Genomic DNA, 25,691 nt, shown 5'->3' on the forward strand with positions numbered 1-25,691 from the left:
GACAGAATAAAACAGTACCAAAAATCCAAAAATTCATTTTTATTTAAGATAATTTCATTTAAAAACACTCAAAGCAGCATTAAAATAAAACATGAAAGTTTTTTGCTAAAGAAAACCAAACTTACAGATATTTAATTTGCATTCATTTGTATTATAAACAAAATAACATTTAACGCCCGAGGACCGAGAGAATAGTATGGCAGTTTGCATCAGCATTAAAACTCATGTAAACACATTCATCTTTTCATGAGATGACAATTTGATGGCATTTTGACTCACAGCCCTTTACAGTGAATTGCAGACAGATTCACAGTAGTTAACAAAATGATGAATCCACTTTGGGCACGCTGCTTTCAGGATGTCACAGCTAGTGGTATGCCTTACTGGAGCAAGGCCAGAGATATCTGCAAGTTTCAACAAAAGTACATGAGAACTCCCACTCTGTGGACTTCCAGTTTTCCTACACGGCGGTTCAAAGATAGTCCAGAATGAGTGAAACTTTAGACCAAAAATTAAATTTTGTGGAGTGAAGATTTTTCCTCTTGACATTTTCTTTATGCTTGTGATAAAGGGGATCAAGAAGTGAGTAAATTTTTAGAATAGTCCTGATTTCAAATTGTAATAAATTACCTCTGTGTAACACTTGGGGACAACAAACAACATTCCAGCACTGACATTTGAATTTCACAGATGAAGCGAGCAACAGCAGCCGTTTCTAGCAGCAGTTTTCTGATACCAGTCGTCTTCCTCAACCACGATAACCATTTGATTCTTAAACACACAGAAAGTGAATCCCATGTTAAAATGTACATTTTTACAGCAATAAAAAAACTAAACAAAAATATCCGGTTACAGCCTCCTGTTTTGGTCTTCATAGAAGTTTCTTTAATTTAATACTAGAGAAGGTTGCAGCTGCTTGCATTGCCAGGTGTCCCAACACAGGAAGCTGCCGCCCATCTGTGTTTGCTGGGCTTTACCTTCTTTAGTTTAAGTCTCGGAACTGGACCTCCACAGTGTTTGTGCTGTCGGTGCCTTGCTTACAGGGTGGTGTAGTCTGTCCAAGAAGTTGGTGCTTTAGTTTTGGTGAGTGAAATTCAACCGTTGTATTTGTCTGTTACTTAGCACTAATTAGCTTCAAGTCTGACAATATTAGGCTAATGAATTCCCACTCCAAACAAGATCACGATCATTTTGGTTCCAAAAATTTACACAGTGGTACCAAAATGCTGATTTTGAGAATTCAACACGAGGAGTAAGCGGCCCATCCATTTTTATATACAGTCTATGCTTTTACCATTCACTGTGGACTGTCTTGCTACTGCTGTTTGCTGCTTTTTTAGCTGAGCTCCAGCCAACTGTACAATGAGACAAATAGGAATGGAACGGCTCCCCTAGATATCTGTGGTTTCAGTCTGTGCAGCAGCTCCATGGCAGATTCCATTTCTCTGGTGTTAATTAGTGCCTGAGCATACATAAATATATTTTATTTGATCCAAAGAAAAGTGAATAAATTTAAAATATGCACAAGAGTTTACAGTCACAAACAAGGCTGCACATAAAGTGACTCATAGTGAAATACTTAAAGCATTTTTCTGGTTTTATAACAACTCACGCTGTGCAAGAGTCTCCAGAAAAACTTTTGACTCCTTCCATGTGCTATCCAGTGAAGAGACAGTGTTACAGTAATAACCAGTCTGTCGCAACAAGTCCACTCTTATGGCTAGCAGCCACAAATAAGGCAGTTTGGTTTGTGATGAGTGCAGGCATTCAAGGCAGTGGCTCACATTATCAGAGGTGGTTAAGCATATCATACATCAAGTTTCAGGTCAGTATCAGCATGGGACATTGCAGTTACACTTCTGAGTGTTGAGAAAAGTTGGCAGAAAAGTTATTAACCCTCGTGGCTATACGGGAAGCCATTATCTAAGGGTCAATTTCTTTCTAACACGATCAAGTCTTACAATCTTTGTCAGTGTTTCAAGATTCCTTCAACATTTTTCAGACTTGTAGCTTTGCAAAAAAAAAGCCAAAAGCAAACTATTGTGGGAACCTGTTTTCCTTCTAATCTGTCCTCTTCAGAGTGAGATCCTCTGTTTTCAGCCATCACTCCTGCTTCTCTTGGCCCCAGCTATCATCCATGCGGGCCCAGTGGAACTCATAGCCCTTGGAGAGCACAAGGCTCTCGAGGTCCCTGTCCTCAGCCCTCTCCTTGAGCCTCTGCTCCTCCAGAATAGAGACCAACATGTCTCGTTTCTCCACTGTTCTCATGATCTCTGCGAGGATCACCTGTTCCTCCTGCAGCTCTGAGGCACTCTTCTTTGTATCTAAAAAGAGTAGGAGGAAGACAGAAATAAGAGCAAGCTATATTATATCAGACTGCAGCGCTGTGTGCTCAAGGCCGTACCCTCTACTGCCATTTTGCGTCGCAGATCCTGCTGCAGCCGACTCTGTGTGTCCTCCAGCTCCAGCTCCTGAGCGCTGAACACAGGAGAAAATAGTGAGACCTCTACATGTGAGAAAAGGGAATTGCTTTCATAATGCATTCGCTTACAAGATCATGAGTTCAGACTCATAGCGTGCCAATCTGTTCTTCTCTAGGACGAGCTTAAACCAGGACTGATAGAGCTGGGCCTCGTCACTGTCGTCCGTCTGAGGAGATTCTGTAAAAGGGAAAGAGGGAACGATGTAGGGAGGAAAAAAGAGGTTTGATAGGGATCAAAAAAGAAGAAAGACATTTCAGAATTTATATCAATTATTTAAAAACCACTGCAAGAACTTCAATGACATACACATCATGTCACAGGGTCATATACTATTCACAGGAACACAAACAGAAGCTTGTATTGTAGAAAGATGAAGCAACAATAAAGTCCCTAGTGTCTATTGTGAGCACAGCCATTAACCGTATGTAGAGGCTTTTAACCAGACCAGGATTACAAGGCAGTGCTTTTCTCTAAATGGTCTGAGAAGTATGGGCAGTGCAATTAAACAGAACGAGAAGGAAAAAAAAGAATGAAGCTTTCACTGTGGAATTCCATTGAGCTGTAGAGTAGAGTGAATCAAGGTGTTATGGTACAGACTTCTGTCAAATAAAAGCAGCTACGCAATGCTGAGACTCACAGGTTTGTAAGGCACTGGTCTGAATGTACCTGTTTCTCCTCTTATGCTCTTTTCTATGGCCACTCCTCTCTCCTCCAGGTCCCTCTGCTTTTCTCCGACTTCCTCCAACTGTCTCTGGATCACCTGTGCAACGCAACAACGTCGCCGTATGACACATGTAGTTAGATGTGATCAAAGGAGATTAATCAACGGAGAAATCGTTCTTTGAAATTTCTGCTTTCCCCTCCATACAAAGGATCTAAATTGATTTGTGGTGTTCACAAATAAAATTAGCCCTTCTTTCTCTGAAGTGTCCTTGTTATTCTGGGTAATTCTGAGAACTTGTAATGAACAAGTTTAAAGGCCTCATTTCTTTTATAGAAAACACTGCCGTTCTTTTTTTTTTTTTTTTTTTTTAAATGCAATTTTTCAATTCTGTGAGCACTACAAACAATGTTCCATTTGCCATCCTTGTAATGGGGTTTTCGAAGAAATCTCAGAGACTGATATCAGCAGGGACCGTCTGCAGGGAAAGGAATATTGTGACATTCTTTGGGAAATAAACAAGGATAACAAACTGAAGGAAAAACCTGAAGCACCGACTCTTACAGTGAGGAGTGCTTCTGTTTGTGAAAGGTCACTGCAAATAAACATTAAGCTGGTCATTTTTATCCTTTGATGAAACATTTCCGTCACGGTGGGAGTAGCCTTTTCCCGGGTGATGATGCCCTCATCCATAGGGCAAACAGACTCCCTGAAAGGTTTGATGGAGAATGGAAATGATGTTTGGGGGGACGTGTTAGACAGCAGTCTTCCCCACTATAATAATAATAATAATAGTAATAATAATAATAATAATAATAATGATGGATTGCATTTATGTAGCGCTTTTCTAGAAAAGCGCATCCGTGTGGTAGAGCTCAGGAGACGTGAAGAATCACTGCCAGCAAACATTGACGTCTGGTGTCACATGGTGGCCCACTACCTTATTAACATATGTTATATTGATTTTTTTTCCCCAATTTGTTCATGCCTGAGTCCTTTTATATAATCAGATGCATATATATAAATACTCAAATAGCATCATTATTAAATTCCTTTAGAGCGGCTCCATTTGTTACTAGTCAAAGCATTTTTCCATAGCCTGCCCTGTTTTATTCCTTTTCATTCTTTATGGCCAAGAACCAGCTGGTGTCATATGTGAAATGAGAAAATCCTAATAAATACCACACCCAACCACCTGAAAACTGGTTGAATGCGAGCTCTAATTATTTCTTCTCATGGTTGGATTGATGGGGATTTTGTCACAACTGATTGGATTGTGAATGCAGAAAAGTGCCATCAAATTTTGATCCACCGTGCAATGCCATCTGAAAACATCTGATTAGCAACAGCTTTGGGTTTCAGCATGACAATGGTCCCAAACACACTGGCAAAGCAGTCAAAGCATGTTGGGACAGAAGAACATACAACAGAACACCACGAGTCATGGATGGGCCTCCCCACAGCCCGGATCTCAACACTATCAGAACCTAACATATTACTTATGTTAGGGGGAAACTGGCACGGGGTATTGCCGTCCTGGGGAAAACAAAGCAAATCTTGGATCAGAAAGCACTGCACATATTATACTGTGCTTTACTACTACCATATATGAGCTATTGTGTAGAGGTCTGGGGGAAACACATAAAAAAGTAATACACAACCAATAACCATAACGCAGAAAAGAGTCATTAGATTAATAAATAATGCAGGGTACAGGGACCATACAAATGCACTCTTTATCAAAATGCAAGCCATAGAATTTCAGGACTTGGTGAAGTTTAAAACAGCACAAATAATATATAAAGCAAGAAACAAAATGCTTCCAAAAGAAATGCGTAAATTGTTTATAGAAAGACGAGGGGGGAGGAAATGGAATTTAAAAATACAAAGTGCTAGAACAACTTTAAAAAGTATGTCTATCTCAATAGTGAAGAAAGTAACAACATAAACCAGTTTAAAATAAAATATAAAAAAAAAAACTCATTTTAAACAAATATAAGAATGAAGAAAACGGGGTTGACCCAGGACAGTAACTGAAGTGATGTTTTGGTTTATTGTGAATCTGCTAATTTACATATTCTGTCTTTTATTATATGAAAGAAACTATATTATGATGATTTGTGTTTTGTTTTTCTTTTGTTTCATTGTTTGTTTGATTTAAGACTAAAAGAAAACTAAATGAATGAGATGAAAAATTTGTGGGGGTAGGGACTAATAAGTGTATACTTCTGTTTACTCCTTTTCAAACAAAAGAATGGAATGATATCACGAAATGATGGTGAATGTACACGTTTGAAATAAAAATGAACTGAACTATTCAAGCAGTTCTAACGGTGAGGTCTGAATCCTCTGGACAGAAATTGGGACTGGGACTATACAATGAAGACTATAGAAAAAGCTGCCAAAGAGATTTAAGACTGTGTTGATGATACAGGCAGTCATACCAAATATTGATTATCAAGCTCAAAAGAACTGCACAGAATCCGTTTTAGACTTTATATTTATTTGTATGTTTTCATATGTTTAAATAAAATCAATGCACCTACTTATTATAAAATTAATAAGAAACGAGGGGTGGCTCAACATTTTTGCACAGCACTAAAGATATAAATGTGCTCATAGACATAAATTAACTTTTGACTACAGCAGAAAGTTGAAACATAATAACACCTCTCTGTTAAAGTCATAACTGCTAGATATTCAGTGTCATCAGTGTGGGCATACTCTCAGATAAAAACATCGTGGATCTTTTTGCGCGAGCAGCAAACCTTTGTACTGTAAAAGCATCAGGTAAATGTAAAATGTATAACTATGACTGGTAGCAAAAAGCTCTTCAGTCAGGGGTTTTTACATTTTTGTCAGGTCAGACCAATGCACAGCTTTCCAGCACAAATCTCTCTATTAACCACAGACTGAATTTAAAAGGAAATTACGATACCTGAGCTCTGTGAAGCCTCTTTAGCTGTTCTCGTTTAGCCTGTTGGGCCACTGTCTTTTCCTGCTTCCTCCTCAGTTTCTCTGAATGCAGCTGGGACAGGAAGCGTGGAACATTTCACAAAATGTACACATGGAAAAAACCAAAAAACAAACCCAGTACACGCGGGAATAACTGGAATGTGCCGTGTCTCACTCAACAGGAATGTACAAACCTTCTGACTGGATACCAGGTTTTCATTTTCATCATCACTTGAGGAGGGCTCCTCCAAATTCTGCTGACTGGATGCTGGATATGTAAGAGTGAAAAGTTAAAAAGTGAGGATAATTAGAAACTCTTAGCATTTTAGATTTGCAAGAGGAAAAAAAAAGAGCCTTTTTGGATTATACAGATAAACTTTAAAAGTCAGCATGAAATTTTACTATGATAATCCCATGGATGAAAAATTCTTCTAGGTGTTCAGAAGCCTGCACTCCAAAACACAAAAAATTGGCTCCAAAAAGTATGGAAACCACACAAGCATGAAGCAAATAAGCAATAAAGGGGGCCAAAAACCTCTTCCTTCTTTTCAGCAGTGGATACTGAAATTAAACATGGCAAGACTTTTAAATAAGGAGGCTTGAGATTGCTCTAAACCCTCAATTTCAGATGGCTTTCTCTATTGCTGGAGCTGTACAACACAGAGCAGAGGAGCTTAACGTGGTCATCTCAGGCACACAGCTCTGAGTGTGGGCAGTAAACCCCACCCGCCCGCTGTTTGAGCCTTCTGTCTATGAGGGGCAGCCAATTACAAGAAAGCTAGCCTAAATGGAGGGTGGTATTAAAGGAAAAGGTGCTAAAGGCTTGTTTCACACAGTGGATGACCAGATGGGCTACACTAAGGGCTAGGGTGTGCAAATCATGCAAAACTACTTTTATTACACCCAGTAGAGAAATCAGAGACCTAAAAATGAGGAGAATAGATCCCCTTTAAACCTCAAAAACACACGTTTAGTAAAACAAGGTCCTTTGATTCTGTCTGGAGGGTTTTGTTTAGTTCACTTCTCTGATCATCAGACATTATTGCAGTTGCAGCTGCCCACTGACCTGAGTTAAAGTGCGGAACTTGTAAATTGGATCAAGCTAAAGGCAAAAAATCCAGAGGATTTAAAGCACTGTTACAAACAAGCTTCGGAGTCCCTACACTAACCTTTGTTTCTGAGGTTAGAGAGGATGTTTGTGATTTCCTTTTGAACCTCCTGGTCTTTCCCTTCACTCCCAGACAATTCCCTCTTCCTCAGCCTCAAGGAAGAGAACAAGTTGACCCTTTTGCGTGCAAATGGGCCAATGTCATCAGCGAACACCTCTCCAGAGTCTTTACGGCCCTTTAAGGACACCTGCTGCAACAGGGAAGGCAGGTCCTGCCCCGCCCCCCATGGATCTGCCCAATGAGCTTCACGCATGCTGGCCTGGTCCTCTCGGGATGACTCTGGCGCTATGGCACTGAAGCGTGAGCTAAAGCTAAACGCTCCCTCGGACATGGGTCGCCGTTTGCGGGGACCGTCGTGTTTAGGTCTCCTGTTAAAGCAGAGGAAAAGTATCAGAATTTAATCTGATTTGAAGCCCATAGAGAGCAGTAGAGAAGACAGCTTGGTTTATATAACAGCAAACTATGAGCCAAGTATTTTATACATTATGACTGCAGTGTTGGAGCTGCTGAGTTGATTGGTCCCGCTAAATGTCCTCCTGAAGGCGTTGGCTATAGCCTGGAAGGCTGAGGGGGATGAAGCTGAAGTTTGGCTCGGGGAAGCCTCCCCGCTCTGGATCGAGTTTCTCCGAGGCTCATCTAGTTGTGCCTCTGCCTGTACCTGATAAAACATGAGAGGAGAGGATAAATGTATTCAATATAATGTAGGATTAATTCCTCTTATATCTCTCACATCACTGTCCGTGAGCCATTCTACATAGCATAGAAGGAAAAGATGAGAAAACTATCTTTCATATCCAGGCTCATCTTCTCTCAGGTTAATAAACAGATCAAATCTCCACCTGGTCCTTATGTTGTGGTGCGTTTTCGGTGGTTGTGCTAACGGGAGTTCCCTCTGGGTTGACCTCCACGTCCCAGTTCAGAAGCTTCTCTTTGGCAGAAAAGGACAAGGCCAAGCGTTTCCTTGGCGTAGATGTTCTGCAGACGGCCGAGCGCTCCTCACTCGTCTCATTTACCTCTGGAGGATTCAGGGTATCCACTGAGGTTTTGGAACTGCTGTCCGAGTGCTGAAAGAAGAGCAGAAAATAGTCTTTTTTGTTCACACTGTGCAACGTCAATGAATTACACAGACACCCTTGCTCTTAGTTATATTCCTTAAAAACAAGACCGTTCTGTATCCAGTGAATGTAAATTAGTCATAACATACAGGTTGTTTTTCTGCTGAAGTGATCTCCTCATAGTCAGAGTCGGCTTCAGGGACGGTATCAGGTCCGTCTTTGTCCAGCTGTGAGCTTTTGGGATAGCGCTTGATGAAAAGCAGAGGGAAGGCTACATAAAGAGACACAACAGGGAACATTTTACAACAAAAAAAATATGCAAATACTGCAACCATTTTTCTGTTACCCAGCAACTATTAATTTACCTGAATATAATACAGGCACGAAACACTGTCTTTTTTCTTTTAGGTTCAGCATGCAAATGGAAAATGTGAAACACATCAGACATCAAAACTTCAGCTTCACATTACTTCTTACATCTTTAAAATGTGAATGATGCCACTGAAGTGACTGACACAATTCAACAGGGTTCTTACAGCTTAATGCAAGTTGTATGAATTTTAACACCAACTTTACAATATCCAGAATTAAAGGGAAGACGTGCACCAGGTGGCAGCTCTGAAATAAAGCCACTGTTAGCATCCACAATAAGCAGATCCGAGGTAGTGTGCTAATCCAAAATGGCTGATGTTTTGGCTTTCTTATCTGAAATGTATGCAAACGTATGTGCATCCTATGGGATTCCACTGCAAAGATTTCCACTGTGCACTTAATACAGCACACCTCTTAAAGAGTGGCTGGTACCACTTCAGTCATGCAGCAAAAACTTGGTTCAAAGCGCAATTTTCTTTCAATCTGTGCAGTCAGTACAATATGATAAATTGACCTGCATTTACACAACGCTTTAATCCTAGTCGCTCACACACTGAAGGGCACACGAGGGGCAGTTTGGGGTTCAGTATCTTTTCTAATGACAATCCTTGGAAAAGATCTTGAATAATCAGACCCCAACTTATCTTAAAGACCTCATATCACCCCAATAGAGCACTTTGCTCTCAGACTGCTCTATTGGGGTGATAAGACTGTTGGCTTACTTGCGGTTCCTAAATTTTTAAAAGTAGAATGGGAGGCAGAACCTTCAGCTTTCAGGCCCCTCTTCTGTGAAACCAGCTCCCAGTTTGGATTGGGGAGACAAACACCCTCTCTACTTGTAAGATTAGCCTTTAATCTTTCTTTTTTGATAAAGCATATAGTTAGAGCTGGACCAGGTGACTCTGAATCCTCCCTTAGTTATGGGCTGCTGGGGGACTTCCATGATGCACTGAGTGTTTCTTCTTCACTCCCTATGTGTTTACATGCCACTCTACATTTAATCATTAGTTATTATTAATCTCTGGCTCTCTTCCACAGTGTCTTTTATCTTGCCTCCCTCGCTCAGCCACAACCGGTTGTGCCAGATGGCCGTCCCTCCCTGAGCCTGGTTCTGCCAGAGGTTTCTTCCTGTTAAAAGAGAGGTGTTTTTTTTCCCCCACTGTCGCCAAGGGCTTGCTCATAGGGGGTCATCTGATTGTTGTGGTCTTTACCTTACAATATAAAGCACCTTAGATGACTGCTGTTGTGATTTGGTGCTATATATTATTAAAATTGAATTGAATGGAATAGAGTAATATTTAGCTTTGTCCAACTCACAGCCAGTCAGTAAATCATTTCAAACCAGTTAGTTTTAAATTTTAAAAGTCCAGTGTCTGACAAAAGTATGCTAAGATATCACAATTCAATTGAAAGATTGATTTAAGAGATTTAACACAAAGTAAGCCCCTTGTTTCTGTTAAGACCTTTTCGTAAATGTGACAAATGAAAATACCTGCTGCAAGTTATTTTTAGAAACCTGTATCTTAGGGTTCGCTAACTAACGACAGATTAATGAGTACAAGTGTAGGTGTGTAGTCTTCAAAAGCAGTGTGAGCCAAACCACCTTGAAACAGGTGGCAGATTGAATAATGCTAAAAATATATGGAAAGAAGGAAAACTTTTTGTTTTCTGAGGATTTGTCAGTCATGGCTGCAGTTAGGAGGAGGAATACTGTCTGTCCATCACGTCACAGGAATCAAATCACTCTGCAGAAAACAACAAACAGCCCAGAACACTACAAAGTTGGGAAACAGTGACCTCTAGTGTTGAATACATTGGATGACAGTTTATCAACTACATAAAAACCACAAGCCTACAGTAACTGTAATTGGGCACTTTCCCCACTAACATCTGGTTTGTCACATCACGTTATTTGTGCACAGATATTGTAGAGTGAAATGTTTTATCAGTAACAGCCTGCACTGTAAAAACAACTAAGTAAAGTCTCACAACCAAACTATTAATAGCTGTCAGACAAGAAACAAGTTTTCGGTTCTCATTGAAACGATGACGACAACAACAGGAAGATTGATGATGATGGCAGAGGCAAGACCGGAGTGAAAATCTGAGCTACTCACTTGCTCGAATCTTCCGCTTCCATCTGTTGTGTTTGTGTTTGGGGTTACAGTGATCTGCAAAACAAGGGAAGAATTTCTATAAGTTGCAAAGGTTAACATTAAGCAGAAATGAATTAAACACAGAAAAAATGAAATGAAGGCTGATTAAGTGAATGTGGGGAATGCTGTCAGGTAAGAATTTGGTGTGGAACAGATCAGGTGTGGGTCACATGAAAAAGCTCATCTCACCAGGTAAGAAAAAGAACATTTTAATAATAATGTGCGACATTTTTGAAAAAGTTGGAATATGGTGTGAAATGTAAATCCAAACAGAATGCAATAATGTGAAACTAATTTAAAGGCGTATTTCACAGAAAATAGCACAAAGGTAATATATGACATACCATTTGTAAAATATGTGATATTTTAAATTTGAAGCTAGCAACGTGCTTCTAAAAAGCTGGGAAGAGCTTTTTCATGCATTCCTGCAAGCCTTTGGTTTGCTGTAAAGGAAACACATTTTGCTTCCTTTCTTTATTTTAACAAAGAGCTTCTTAAACAGGTGGAAAAATATCCATTAGAAGTGGTAATAAATGGATTTGAGTGATATCTCAAGCACATCTCATGTTGCAGGTGTTACTTGTCCTATTTAAATAGGGAAGAATAGCGAAATTGAGATGTTCTGTATTCTGCTTTAGAATCTCTTACTGGATAAGAGGAGATACTCTGCGAATACTAAGAACCTCAGCTTTGAGAGTTTGCAATGTTCATGTGGAGAAATCTATGTAGACCAGAGAAGAGAGGTTATATTTCAAAAGGTACAGATTGCTCAGTGACACTTGATGAGCTGCACATTTAAAGATTGCACACAATGTCATCCTTTTTATTCACGTGTTGGATCTGTATATGATGCGTTTTGATAAATTATGTTTTTTCATATTGTGAAATGTCCTGCGAAACAAACTAAGCACACCAACGTTATGTTATTCAAACGTCGCATGAAAGTTCTGGGAAGTTTTGTGCAGGTAAACAGCTTAGTTTGCAGGACTGTGGTGAGTTCGCAGTAAAGCCCTGTGTTGGACTGGTAAGGTCAGAGTGTTGGGTTACATCAAGTGTAGCACAGATTCATTTACATTTAAGTTGATGATGCTTGGATTCATTCACTGAACTCAGTCGTTATAACAACTTAACGTCTGGTGTAAAGACAATAAAATGGAACAGAACTGAAACATCTGCTTACATCTGGTTGAATTCAGTTGTGTAAATCCACAAAGAGTGTCTGCACTCACGTAATAATATTATATTGTATTATATTAAAAAAAGCAGAAAGTCCAGTTCCTGTGTCCTTTTTCACTTTTACTTGAGCAACAAAGTTGAACCAGTGCTTTAACTTTTACTGGAGTATTTTTCAACACACTTCTACTCACAGTATGTCTGTACTTTTCCACCCCTGATGTGGACAGACTGTTACAGTGGTGTGGGACAAAAACTATAAAATCAGTCACACCCCTGTCTCCCACACATAACCGGAGGAGGGTCTCCAACACAAACAAAGTAAAGTCACGAGTTAGAGTTCAGCCAGTTTGAGATTCTCCCTCAGGGAATATCATGCTATGAATGAAACAACAAACATAAACTTTGGGGATTTAAAAAGCCATCCGAGCAACTGGAAATCGTTGTTTTTCCTCCAGCCTACCATCCTCATTTCTTCAAAAAAAAGAAAATCGCACTGACCTTTGGAAGAGTCCTGGCTTTGACCTTTTGCTGCGGCGGTATCTTGCGTTTTGGATTTTACTAAACAGGAAGCATCGTGAGCTTCCACTGCCACATCCACATCGTCGGGAACTTTTTTATCAAGCGGTTCAGAGAGTGAACTGGAGGCCTCGTCTGCAAGTAACAACAGTATGCAGCCATTACATTCAAGTTCGTGTTAAACTAATCAGCGGTGCAATGTTATTAAACAGCGCGTTTCATGCCTGTGATCTTAAGAACAGACTTAAGAACTTCAGCACAAAAAAGTTGACAGTTACAAGAACTGAACTACTAGTCCTGCATCTCAAAGTAAAGATGCTAGGCGCTAATTAAGCATTGCAAAATTAAACAGAACTATTCTTAAATTCAAGAATTTAATCTGAAGCATATTTTGGCTTCTTAGGGACACAGAAGCTGTTTAAACACACAGAGTGAGACGAGTTCAGTCAGACAACCAGAAATGTGCTGCTTCACGCGCACACGACTGGTTTGTTTAAGCTGCATTTTCCCATCTCTCCCCAATTTCTACATGCAAAATATCTACATGGACTGTTGAGCTCGAAGCTTGAACGACTAACTACACAGTGCTGCTGTAAGAAGTAAAAGGTAAAGGTGAGTGGTCTGACTGAACTGCAACTTCACAGAAAATCTTCATTTCCATACAGGCATAGATAAAATACACAGTCACATATTCATGAGTACTCACAGAGTAACGAAGTCAACATTGTACAGAAGGGGATTCCACTTGGTAACAGCAAAGAAATGAAAAGATGTCGGTATAACCACAGGTATAAATGGGCCCCTAGGTATTTTTCTTATTTTTAACACTGATGGCACCAGTTATCCATTTTTGGTTTGGCTCAAAAAATTTACTTGAAAGGTTTGGGATCAAGTGAAAGTGAAACAATAATAATAATAATTTAAAAAACAAAAAACAAAAAACCTTTAAAGCTAGGATTCAGAGATGTCAAATTTGAAGGAAAGGACAGAGAAGACCCGCTAGCAGAACCCATGAGAAAGCTAACAGAAGATTCACTTCAATTCTGTTTAGGTCTTGAGCTTTTTCCAATTATATGCAAGCTTTTGCATGAACCTTGTTCTTCCTTGTTTGCCTTTACAGTTATTATTGTTATTAATAGCCAGCATTTTTTGTCACCTTCTCAAAAAGCTCAAGTTAATGGTTAACAAAAGCTGTGATCGTGAACATGATTTGTGTGGGTGATGTTAGCATAAAAGAAAAAAGATTTCCTATAAAAGAAGTTGTTTGTTTTTAATTTAACTGCTCAATTATGAGACAACCCCTGTTCAACTGTAACAACAAATGATGACGCGAGTAATTTATGCAATCAAACTGATTTATTTTGAAATATATTTACAGCTTATAAATATCATAAATTAGCATTTTTACAGGAATTCTCAATGTGGAAAAAATAAGGCTGGAAGGCTGCGTTGAGATAACATAACTGCGTAACACAGACAGTAGCCACAAGAAGGTCTGTGGCAGTGTGCAAAAAAACCAAAAAGCTGCTACTGGGCTGCTTCACTCCTGAGCAAAGACTAGGAGGTACATGAGAGGGACCTGGAGAGGGGCTCTGAGGGGGGGAGGCTTCCTTCTGAAACAGAGGGAACCACAGACAGACCACAGACATGTGGACACGTGTTACCGTCGAACGGGCCTAAGAAGAAGGGAGGCTGCTGCTGTGTTAGAGAACAAATCAATCCAGGGGCATTCACGTCGGTGCTTGGTGTTAGAGGAGTGAGGGACAAGCAGAGCACAACATGAGCATTACGAGGGTTAGCCTGCGCAAACTGGCTAAAAAAAGGTGCTACATATGCATCCGTTAACCATAAGATTATGAAGTTTAATCCAAGGTTTTTAAAAATAGTGGACCTGCAACATTAACCTTTATATGTCCCTTCCCTTAGGTGAACAAATCCAATTAAACCACTAAAAAATAAAAAGGTTAAATTAGATATTTCTATGTATCCAAAGTTTAAATACTTCAAAGAGCAGGTAGGAGCCTGTGTCAAACTGATACAGTCGGCCAATATCAGCCATTAATCCTGAAGCTCCACCAGTACTGGTGTCTGTTGTGTTGCATTATCATATGAGCTTTGGTATCATCACACAGTGATCTGCTCTCTCTGCACCGTTTGAAATTTCTCTCAACACTTTGTGCAGCACATGTAGCACCACGGCTGAGCAGAGAGTCAATCGCCATGTTTCAGTTCAATTTCTGCCTCATTTGTGAAGTACAGTGGTAGAAAGTTGAACAATGGCCCAGCACATTTAATGGGGACCAAACATCGGACACAAAAATCCACCACTGGTTTAACTCTTATATTTATATTGGTCAATAGAAGGCTACATTAAGTTAGCTTATTTCATCTGTAGGCTCTGTGAAGAGAATCCCTACAAATGTTGTTGGTCAGCTGACGTCAAACCAATAGCGCCATCCCTAGATCCATAGACTGTATATAAATGATGAAAGCATTTTGTAAAGCCTCAAACTGAACATTTTTAGCACCTTTTTAAAACCAGAGTTCACAAGCAGAGGGTGGCACTGCACAGCCTGCTAGTTCTGGACACTAAAATATGCAAGATGATCAAACGTCTTTAGTGAGACTTGAAACTGGTGACAATGACCAAAAAAAAGAAATGTATCAGGAAAGTATTTACGAAGGGATCGATCAACGGAGGACTATTTTCCATATTTCTATACAGCTGGACATGTTTTTGCAACTAGAAGATTGACCCCCTGCTGGTCATTCGAATTAATACTGGTTTATTACCATTTCACATTTGTTTCACTTTGCAAGCTCCATCTTTTATATACAGTCTATGCACGGGCCAAACCGCTAGCATGGCTAAAAAGAAAAGCTAATTTCAGTTTGATGCACAGTTTAGATACCAAAGAACTGAAGATAATGGCAGCTTCATCCTTTCATGTAAGTATTCTTGGCGAGTTGTTTGCATGATACTGTTCATTGCATAATATTTAATATAGTATTTAACATACCACAAAGCTGCACGTAACACCTTTATCAACTATAGCATGCGATACGTGTGGTTCATGCTGGTTACTCTGGGTTACACAGAGACAGTACAGAGCTACGAAAGCAGACAAGCTCTTATGGCCAAAGCCAGCCAATCGTCACCTTCACAGGACTCAGCCAATCAGAGGGTGCAGCATTGGAAACTTGAACGGACTGAACAAAATGAAGTGAATGAGACAGAGGAAATGAATTTGGGAGGGGGAGAAAAAAGGAGACAGATAAGATAAAGGAGAATGAATGGAAAGATGGAAAAAATGCACAATATAGTGAGAATTACAGGAAATGGTACAATCAGCACTGAAATTCTCACGTTACGATATTAAGCACTGAATACACCTTAGGTATCATTAACAAAACAGAATATAACAAATAAGGCTCACATTTCACAAAATAAAAGCGCTACATTGTTGCAAAGCTAAAAACAAAGTGAACATTTTCACTGAGTCAAGAACTTCAGTAGGTTTGGATTCAATGACTTTGGCCAACAGGGAGGCCGAAAGAAAAAAAACAAACAAAAACAAAAAAAAACAAAAAACAAAAAACAAAAAACAAAAAAAAAAAAAACAGTCTGAAATGATCATTATATAAAGAGTCTTTTTTTGTTCTCGTTTTATTTTTTAAGAAAAAGCAATAATGTGCTTTTGAGTTAATTTTATAACCCAATGCAAGAAAATACTGCAAAAAACCCCAACACAGAGTGGGTGCTCTCGTGACAATTAGAAAACAGAAGTAAAAAATTAGATGAATCGTCACCCAAAGAGAGAAACGTAAATGATTAAATTTTTTTTTTAAATAATTTGAATTCCATCCATATTTTTAAAATGATTTTTAACAGAAAACAATACAATAAATAATGAATCCTGAATAAATAAAGGGACATCGGTGAATTACCTTTAAGAAAATACACAAAGTGAAATACTTTGAGATTAAAAAAAAAAGAAAAAAGATATACAAAAATGAAAAGCACTTCCTGAAAAATGTATTTATTATAAAAAAAATAAAAAATAAAAAAAAAAAAGAGAAGAAAAGTTTGGTATTACTATTGCACACTCTGGTGTTGCAGCGTTACGGGGCAGCAGGCAGAGTGCAGACACCACAATTACTGGTTTAGTCCACTGAGAAAAACCAACACTCAGTCCCGATGGCTTAAAAAGATTGAAGCAGAGAGCGTGTTCCAGGTCACTCTAGTGCAATTACTATAATACTGACGATATATTAACTAATCAGATTCTTGTTTAGAGTGTCTTGCGGTCTGGGTTGGACATTTCTGTGACAGCCCAGTGGGTAAAAATCTGCCTGGAACAAACCCATGTGAGTCAGAGAAGGTTACAACACCAGGAGAGCCTGATGGTCAACAAGCATGTACCAAAAGAACCCGGGTAGAGCGCTCAACATGGCGTCCTGCTTCATAAATTACTGATGGCTTCAAAAACACAAGACTAAAATGAAATGAAATGATGGAAAGCATTGCACATTTGACGCCTTTTTGGGAAATGCAAAAGAAAAAGAAATCCATCTGGGCTCCTATCTGGCCACCTGGCTCCATGACCCCCCCGTTAGTCTCCCTCCTAAGTGAGCTGGTGGCCGACGAGATGCTGCTGGGCCATCTGGGGCTCCTGGTAGATCTGTCCCAACACCTCATGCATCATGTAGAGCAGAGGACAGCCCAGGCTCAGCAGCTCAAACAGCAACACATAGTCATGCGAGTAGCTCCTTACGTGCGACCCCACAGCTGAGAAAGACTCACACACACTTCCCAACAGCTGTTGAGGCAACACACACACAGCCCGGCTAGCACGCCTCGGCAGGCTCAAGCCTCGCCTAAGCAAGGAAACCAGGGTACCTGGGGGTTGCAGCTGGGTGCTGCCCGTGGTGGCGGTGGTGTAGCTCCCGCCGTCCATGGACGAGGGTGCGACACGACTTTGGGGTTCCTGTACAAAAACAACACACAGAGAAAGAACTCAGAAACGCAACACACTCTTCTAAAACAACAACAGGGAACTTTTCAACAAGAAGATTTAGACAACCACACAAGTTTACTCCACTAAAACTACCGTTTCACACCGATGCTCTAACACTGCTATTCTTTTCATGCTGAATATAGGGTAATCCAGAATTAGAGTATGGAGGACAGATACCCACACTGAAGGTTTGATTGTATCCTTTAAGCAGGGTGGAATGCCATCCCATAATAATAGGTACTCGTTCATATGAATAACAGTGAAGAAAACCGTCTGAAGGTTCTCAGTCATCCAGGTCATCGTACTCTAAAAAGCGTCTGGACTTTTTCCTTGTTTCCTTGAAGAAGCTTCTTCAGTTCTAAGAGTAATTGGTGGAGAGTCTCAAGCCCTATGGGAGTGTCCCCAGGAGGGTCATGAACCCCCTATTGATCCTCTACCTAAAATATCCAAATGTCCAAAATGTGAACATTAGCATCCTCTTTAGAGGAAAGTGTGAAAGAAGCCATCTATGTCCACCGTGAATGACCATCTTTGAACAGAGGCGGTGGCTTACGACACCAAGTGTCTGTCATCTATAATCCAGGTTTGAGATCCTTCCCAGACACCTTAACGCCAACTCACATCCTGGGCCATTTGACCACAGGAAATCACATCATAGGGCGGGGCTAGGCTTCACATTGGGTTCACCTGAAACCTTGGCCGATTGCGACCCACACATGTTTTCACACCTTGGCTCGTGTGATTAGGTAGAGGATCAATAGGGGGTCCATGTCCCTCTTGGGGACACTCCCGTAGAGTTTAAAATGTGGGACTCTCCATTGCTCTTAGAACTTCTCGGATGAGAGGTGAAACTTCTTCAAGGAAACTTGGAAGTCCAGACGCTTTTCTTTCCAAGCTCCTTATAAAAGAGGTTAACATGAAACATTTCCTTTGTGCTATAAAAGAAGATCTTTTCTAAAAGCTAGCTAATAGAACTGAACAGTGATATTACATATGGATATTACATTGTGTAATAAACATTTACTTTGTAATAAGTAAATGTTGGGTTCCTTACCATTCTCCTCCTAACTCTTCCTGGGTTATTGCTGTACAGGCGCTGTGCATAATGCAGCTTGCAGTAGAATTTAGCTGTACAGAAAGCAGAAAAAAAATATATTTTGAAGTGACGTCTCCTACAGGTTTTAAAGGCAAGTCCAGCAAATGCAACGTACCCTCCTGTGAGTCAAATGTGTGTCCTCCCAGGCGGAGAGTGCAGTTGCAAGCGTCGCAGCGGAAACACTCTCGGTGGAAGAAGTAGCCCTCGGCGCTGAGTCTCTCCATCACGTACACCCGCTTGGAGCAGAAGTGGCAGATGTCGCTGCCGCCCAACCCGGGAGGGAAGTCCTTACGCACCACACACTGAGAGGAAGAAGGCCAGCATAGGGTTAGATTTTTGAAAGATTCTTTCAAGCAAGCTTTTAGGACCGTTTTCTTCCAAGAGACACCTGAGGAGGGGAAGAAAAAGAACCCCCAAACAAAAACACACATATCAGGAGCAAACAGCCAGATTGCAGCATAAAGAAACTGTCAAAGCTGCAAAGCTGGTCACAATCACAGAAAGTGTTGCTCTTGATAGCTGTAAAGTTGCTGAAGCAGTATATGAAAGTTTTTAGGGACACACAGTATAATTTTGTGCAAGAGTCAATAACAAGAATAAAAAATAAAACAACCACTTCCAGTTCACAGGAACAGTCTGGATACTTATTCTCAGGCGATATTACAGGACTGTAAAAAGAGCAGAAGATTCATGGACGTTTAGACCTGCTCCAGGCCTGTGTATGTGTCAAAGCAGGGACGCAAGTACAGTCATTTTTTGTTAGTTATGAAAGATGCTGTTAAAGAGAACTTCACCAATTTAACATTTTATTATTTGTTTAGTTGTCATAAAGGTTCTAAGTCCTGTACCAGAACCAGAGAGGACATCCTGCCTACATCACCCAAAATGCATCTTACACCCGTGATTATGGCGTACACATTTCCCATCAGTTCATGAATATTAGTATCTGGAGTGTTTGCTGTGATGAAATAGTATTAAATTGAATACAAGCTGCAGTTTTAAATGAACCCCGGCAACACAGACAAAAAAAGACTCGGGGCTAAAGCCACATGCATCTTACCGGTGGAGCACTGGGCCTGTGGTCTGTCTCATAGAGGATGGCCAGTATCTGAGCTTTAGCATCTATGGCTGATGATACCTTTCCAACTGTACGCTAACATTAATGACAGGTGAAGAGGACGGGAGGACAAAAAGACGAGAAGGGGAAAAAAGAAGGAAAAAGGGTGAAAGTTTGGGAATCAGACAGGAATTATCAAGAGGGCAGAAGGAAAAGGCTGAAAATGGATGATTTGTATTAAACGGTATCACACTGTATTCAGACTGAGGCACTGCTTGGTACCTCTTTGCTGTAACGAGGAGCCCCAGTCGGACAACTTATGGAGCGAGCGAGTGACTTTGGAACGATTCTCCTGAGGTCCTCAGGACCAGACCTCTCCGAGTGCTAAATGAGCAGCAGAATGAGCAACAGCTTGATTCATTTCATAAAGAATAAATGTGTTATTGAACACATGCGAATGTGAATACAAGAGGAAAAACAACGAGCAGGACACCCATGCTATAAACTATAAACCTAATGCCCCCCATGGGGTTTATAGTTCCTGGTCATGAAGTCAGTTTATAAAACAAGCTTTTTTTTAAATAAATTAATTGGAAGGCAACATTTTTACTTAATAAGCAGGTTTAAGGTTAATAGCCTTAACACTTTAATTTTAACAGAATATTTTTTACATTCTCGTGAAATGTTTCCATTTTATCCATTGGGGAGATAGCTAGTAAATTAGTTTGTTATGAATTAGACTTCCAAAAATAATATTTGTAGGTTCACAATAAAGCAAAAAAAAAAAAAAAAGAGAGAGACTTTAATTTTTGCAAAAGAATACTGTGAATTTGAATTTTCATTAACATAATGCGATTTCTTGCTGTATACTGAATGTTGAAGTATGTTAGAGCTGTTAGTTTTCTTCCGTGACATTCACAAGTTAACACAACAATGGAAACTCATGCAGGCACAGAAATGGGTTACTTTGCAGAAGGTTTAAAGCTCATGCAGCTCATGCAGCTCAGGCAGCGTTACATTTATATTTTGTTAGATAAGCAGTACCGACTACCAAGCGGTCTTCATGCAGGCCATCGACGTGCACAATGACTCTGTTACCTTCGTGTGATTATTTTCAGATGCGTTACTATCATCAACTGTCACAGTTTTGTGAACCTTCTCCTGCTCATTTTCCACATCGTTCTGTGAACTCTCACACATATTCTCATAATTCTGCTCGAGGCCTGACGAGCCGCTCTGTTCATGTTCACAGCCAGCGTCCGAGAGCGGAGAGGAGCTCTTTTGGGTCCCAAAGCAAGGCAAGGAAAGAGCAGCAAATGTTTCGCTGTTGGGTGCAGAGGAATCAGGATGAAGTGAACAGATTTCCTGTGTTTTTTCAGAGTCAGTGGAAGAGGGAGTGTGTGTCTTGTCCTTGTGTCCAGGAGTGCAAAGTGGGACAGAGGAGAAACCAGCCTGGGCTGTGGGGTCAGGGACAGGGTGGACCACAGGGTAGACGGTGGAGCTCTTAGGTATAGACAGAACAAGAGGAGGTGTTGACAAGGAAAGAGGAGAGGAAATGGATGATTCCACCTAAAGAAGAGGAGTCAGAAACATTAGGCTGAGTAGAATAAAATGATGAAAGCGCAGAAACAAGATCATTAAAAGGTTATCAAACTCTAAAGTGAAGAGGAGCGGTGTAACATTTACCATCTTAGAATCACTGCTGGGAATTAAACTGAAAGTTGTTGTTTTGCAGGACTTCTAAGTGTCAAAAACAAAAACTGCAAACTGTCTAAACCTCCCAGATGATGTCATTTTGTCAGACAACCAATTAAAGAGCAGAAAAGCAGCCAGCTGTACATCTCAAACGAGCATTAGTCCCAATTTAGCCATCATGAACATGCAGCAGTAAAATGATTAAAGGATGAACATTTTCATGCCAATAGTGTGTATAATACACAACCTGTGGTAGACAAAGAGGAGCTGCTGAGGGTGATCTGCTTGAGCCTGGAAACATGGAGGAGAGGAGGCTAGCTCTCTCTTTTATACTCCTCCTGGAAAAGTCCCTAGCAGACAGTCTCTGGTCTTTACTCTAAAGGAACAACAGGTGGCGGTCAAAGTTGGAACGGATTCAAAATAAATAAATACTGTAAAGAACTGCTATGACATTCACCTGCCGCATAACCCCCCCTGATCTCTCAGAGGACTGCCCAACACCCAGAGCAGACTGAGGAGAGGGAGAAAGACGAATAGGTGAGAGGTCTGGAGAGGTGCGTTCTGGGTAGTAATGTTCAGGAGTGTCAGGGCTCAGTGAGCGAGGAGGACTCAACGGGCTCTTTGAGCGTGGGGGCGATGGAGACCGACTGCAGGCGCTCCGAGTGTGAGAGAATTTGGGGGAGGAGAGGAAAGTAGCGGGATTCTCAAGCAACTGAAGGTAGATGGAAGGCTGGGTCAAAGGCAAGAGGAAATGGATTATGCACAGATGCGCACAGATGCTACATGACATAATGGAAGAAGTTCAGAGGTGCTCAGAGGCAAGCATACCTGCCACTTGGGGCGAGTGGGAAGCAGACTAGGAGGAGGAGGAGGAGTGTCATCTTTGGGCTTTGCAAAACGGGGATTTTCTCTCTCCACTTCCCCATCTTCCTCATCCTCCTCATCTGATGAAGGAAGTGGGGAAGTTGGAGGAGACTGAGCAGGAGAGTAGGATGGATCTGATGGGTCCTGATCCGACGGAGGCGTGGATAGGAAAATAAAAAGGAAAGTAAAGGGTGAGAAAAGGGTGTGCAGAGCATGAAAGGGTTACTTCGCAAAGAAGCCAGTTTGTGATATGAGGACAGCAAGCAAAAACAAATGCATGCATGAGGAAGATACAGGCATTAAATCAATTCTCCAAAGTAAAAGCAAAAAATAGATTTTTGTCAGACTGACCAAGATTTGGATGTAAATGCTCCATCATGAGAAAGGAAGTCTCATAATATCAACATACCACGTTTACCATAAGATAGTATTATTGAATTTAAGTGAAATACACTCACAGAAAATACTTCAAAGATGAAGTATTGAGTCAGACACTTTTTCCTTCTGGTGTACCATCAAATAAACCTGCAAACAGCATTCTTTAACCAGCTTAAAACTGCATCATGTTCTCCGTTAAAGCTAAAAGATTACAGACGGATACAATGACAGCCAACTGTTCTGCAACACATCCGATGCAGGCAGGCAAATCCCAAGTAAATTAACAACCTTTAAGACCCTTTACATAGTCAGAAGGCAGAAACCCCACAGGCGACACAGACTGCTCAGACAGCAGAGGGAGGATGAGGAAATAAATACCAAACTCACCTTTGTTCGAGCCTTTACTGTTGCGGAGTTCTCCTCAAATTTGGCCAGCAGCTGAGTTGCCATGGAGCGGACTTTGTTCTCCCGTTGTTCCCCATCCTCACCAGCAGGGGGAGCACTGTGACAGGACAACTGGCATCACACAAAGGAGAAAGAGAAAGTGAGATCAATTTGAAAAGCAAAAAGTGGCATTACCCACATTGCTTGGAAGAATGAAGCTATTTCAAAGAAGAACCTACCTCTGTGAGGTAGTGGTTGCCCTTTCGCCGTTTCTTGTTATCAGAATCTTCCTCCAGTTTGTCATCCTGCAGCATCAGACAACACAAACATATACAAACTGCATCTCACTTTCATCCGTTAAAAAAATAAAATAAAAAAAAGACTTTAAAAGAGGCAAACCTGTGGGAAATTTCAAAATAAAAGGCTGTTGTACTCTCAATAAGCCAAAACTTGCAAACCTGCAGGAGTATTAACCACAAAGCAAACCTATTTATCACAACAGATGCTCTACACTAATACGCCTTTTTCCTCCGGCACTCATAAATCCTATGCACACTAACAGCTAAGATTCATGGTTAGATAACACACGCATTACAAACACTACTTTGACCTTTAATGCTACCTGATCTCTAATCTAATTTATATGACTACTGTTGAGCAGCAGAAATGTTCAGATCAAATCAATATCACACAAAAAGCAGCAAAATGCAAGAATCAGCATTTCTCCTTACCCTGGGAATCCTCTTTCTGGGCTGAGGCAGGTTTAGCGCCTTGTGGTTGGTTTTAGATTGATAATCTTCACCATTTTCATCTCCTTCTCTGGAAACTGGAAAATAAGCACAATACAGTTTACATACAAGTTATCCAATCTTTTCAGGAAATTCTGCTAAAACAGTTCAAGAAAATGTAAAATTACTATTAAGATCAAATGTCATTACAAGGCTTGCTGGAAACAGTAAAATTCCTATTTTAGAGGTGGATTTGTTTGCAAGTGCGACACTTGTTGATTTGAGTAATGGAAAAAAACAAAAAAAACAAAAAAAACCCTGTATGCGTCACATACAAGGCAGTGGGAGAGAAGGACACAAAAGCTCCCTTTACATGAACAACCACCACTGACAGGTGGAGTAAAAATCGCTGATCACTTGTTTTCAGAGCAGCTTTAATGGGACTTTCTGGGTCCTGACAACCTAGAGGAAAATTAAATTGATGCAGACACTACCCTGCTGAAACAGCAGTCCCCAGCAACAGCGGTCCTCCCATAATTAGACAACGCACTGGACAACACTGTCAAAAATGGTTTAGGAAAATAGCAACACAGAGGACTCAAAACTACCAATGCCCAAATCGCAAATTCCAAAAAACTAAATCTCAGAAACTACAGGTCAAGTTCATGAAAATAGAGTTTCATTAAAGAAGCATGACTTGTTTGGACAGGTTGCCAGGAGCAAGTTTATTTCTTAACATGGCAGCGCAGCCAAGTGTGCACAGTCGCATCTGAACAAACCACAAGGCTTCTGGAACAGTGTCCTTTGGTCAGACGAGACCAAAGTGGAGATGTTTGGCTATTAATGCACAGAGCCACGTCTGGCAAAACCAAACAGCATGTCAGCAAAAACACCTCACTCTAACTGTCAAGCACGGCGGTGGAGGGATGATGATTTAAGCTCGTTTTAAAGACACGGGACCTGAACATCTTCAACCACAGACTCCTGTGTATGCCAGGACGGCACTGAACACAGAACTGTGCACAGAACTCTGCCCTCCTGCATGATCCAGTCAGCTTGAAAAAAAAAAAAAAAAAAAAGAAAAAAAAAAGCATAAAAACCATTAAAACCCCAGGAAGTCACACTTTAAGCACCATCTTTGCTATTGTGGAATTGTTTGAGTGCCGTGTAACATTAGCATAGGGGAGGTGGGCGGAGATCCGTATTCAGCAACTTATCAACTCCCTGAAGGCCTTTTCCACAAAGCTGATGCCCAAAGCACTTGCTTCACATTTAGAGTCTAACACTGCTCTACATGTTTATCTCCCTCACTATTTTTTTCTACTTTTGGTTCTGTTTGATGTCACTAAGTGCAATATTCTTTATAAGGCCATCTCAGGCTTGCTGTGTTGGCTATGAATACAGAAATCCTGCCCACCTACTGCTCAAATCTGCCGTTTGCAGAGCCCACTTAAAAGTCAAAAAATGGGAACAACTTTTTTTTTTTTTTTTTTTTAAAGCTAAGGGGCAGCAGCATGGCCTAATTTCAGAAAAATGTGAATTATTTTGATATAAGCTATTTTATTTGAGTCCAAGAATAAAAACATGGGACTGGAAACAAGTCCTGTTTAAACTTAGATAAGTCTAAACTTAGATAAGGCCAAGTCTGAGCAGTGGACTTAATTAGACCAGGGTTCATCCTTAGACTCCAAATAAAAAAAGGAACTGGAGTAAAAACCACTAATGCATCTTTCCAAAATAACCCGAGGCTATTCAGCAGCACAAAGGGGCCCAGTGTAAAGACTAAATATAACTCAAGTCATGCACTTAAAGATCCTAAATTCCCACCAAATAAACTGAAAGTCAGTCATTTTTCCATCCTTTGAGTTCAGCAGAAGTCTGCAAACACCAACATTAAAGTGCGTTAGGTAAAACGTGGCTGAGGCTGC

The 25,691-nt window shown here is 40.5% G+C and overlaps 1 protein-coding gene across 3 annotated transcripts in view; it reads right to left on the reverse strand.

Moving 5' to 3' along the window:
* Positions 1–24: 24 nt before the first annotated feature.
* The window catches only part of mical2b (microtubule associated monooxygenase, calponin and LIM domain containing 2b), a 61,039-nt gene continuing 35,372 nt past the window's right edge, over positions 25–25,691 (reverse strand). Inside the window, exons 14-37 of one of the 3 annotated variants that reach the window (XM_004569371.6) lie at positions 23,767–23,861; positions 23,275–23,340; positions 23,039–23,167; positions 22,238–22,417; positions 21,867–22,139; positions 21,657–21,785; positions 20,813–21,283; positions 19,997–20,098; positions 19,718–19,810; positions 18,773–18,959; positions 18,616–18,689; positions 17,444–17,531; positions 12,526–12,678; positions 10,813–10,866; positions 8,473–8,594; positions 8,108–8,332; positions 7,751–7,926; positions 7,269–7,636; positions 6,294–6,367; positions 6,083–6,172; positions 3,150–3,243; positions 2,552–2,660; positions 2,405–2,478; positions 25–2,324 (exon numbers count right to left, since the gene is read on the reverse strand). In XM_004569371.6, coding sequence (XP_004569428.3) covers positions 2,104–2,324; positions 2,405–2,478; positions 2,552–2,660; positions 3,150–3,243; positions 6,083–6,172; positions 6,294–6,367; positions 7,269–7,636; positions 7,751–7,926; positions 8,108–8,332; positions 8,473–8,594; positions 10,813–10,866; positions 12,526–12,678; positions 17,444–17,531; positions 18,616–18,689; positions 18,773–18,959; positions 19,718–19,810; positions 19,997–20,098; positions 20,813–21,283; positions 21,657–21,785; positions 21,867–22,139; positions 22,238–22,417; positions 23,039–23,167; positions 23,275–23,340; positions 23,767–23,861 — 3,647 coding nt within the window. In that variant the 3' untranslated portion in view covers positions 25–2,103. Of the gene's footprint in view, positions 2,325–2,404; positions 2,479–2,551; positions 2,661–3,149; positions 3,244–6,082; positions 6,173–6,293; positions 6,368–7,268; positions 7,637–7,750; positions 7,927–8,107; positions 8,333–8,472; positions 8,595–10,812; positions 10,867–12,525; positions 12,679–13,880; positions 14,157–17,443; positions 17,532–18,615; positions 18,690–18,772; positions 18,960–19,717; positions 19,811–19,996; positions 20,099–20,812; positions 21,284–21,656; positions 21,786–21,866; positions 22,140–22,237; positions 22,418–23,038; positions 23,168–23,274; positions 23,341–23,766; positions 23,862–25,691 lie in introns of those variants that run through there. The other 2 variants (XM_012924179.5, XM_012924180.5) reach the window with 2 other exon arrangements.

Source organism: Maylandia zebra, linkage group LG7 (assembly GCF_041146795.1).
Source record: "Maylandia zebra isolate NMK-2024a linkage group LG7, Mzebra_GT3a, whole genome shotgun sequence".
In the NCBI taxonomy this organism is placed as follows: Eukaryota; Metazoa; Chordata; class Actinopteri; order Cichliformes; family Cichlidae; genus Maylandia; species Maylandia zebra.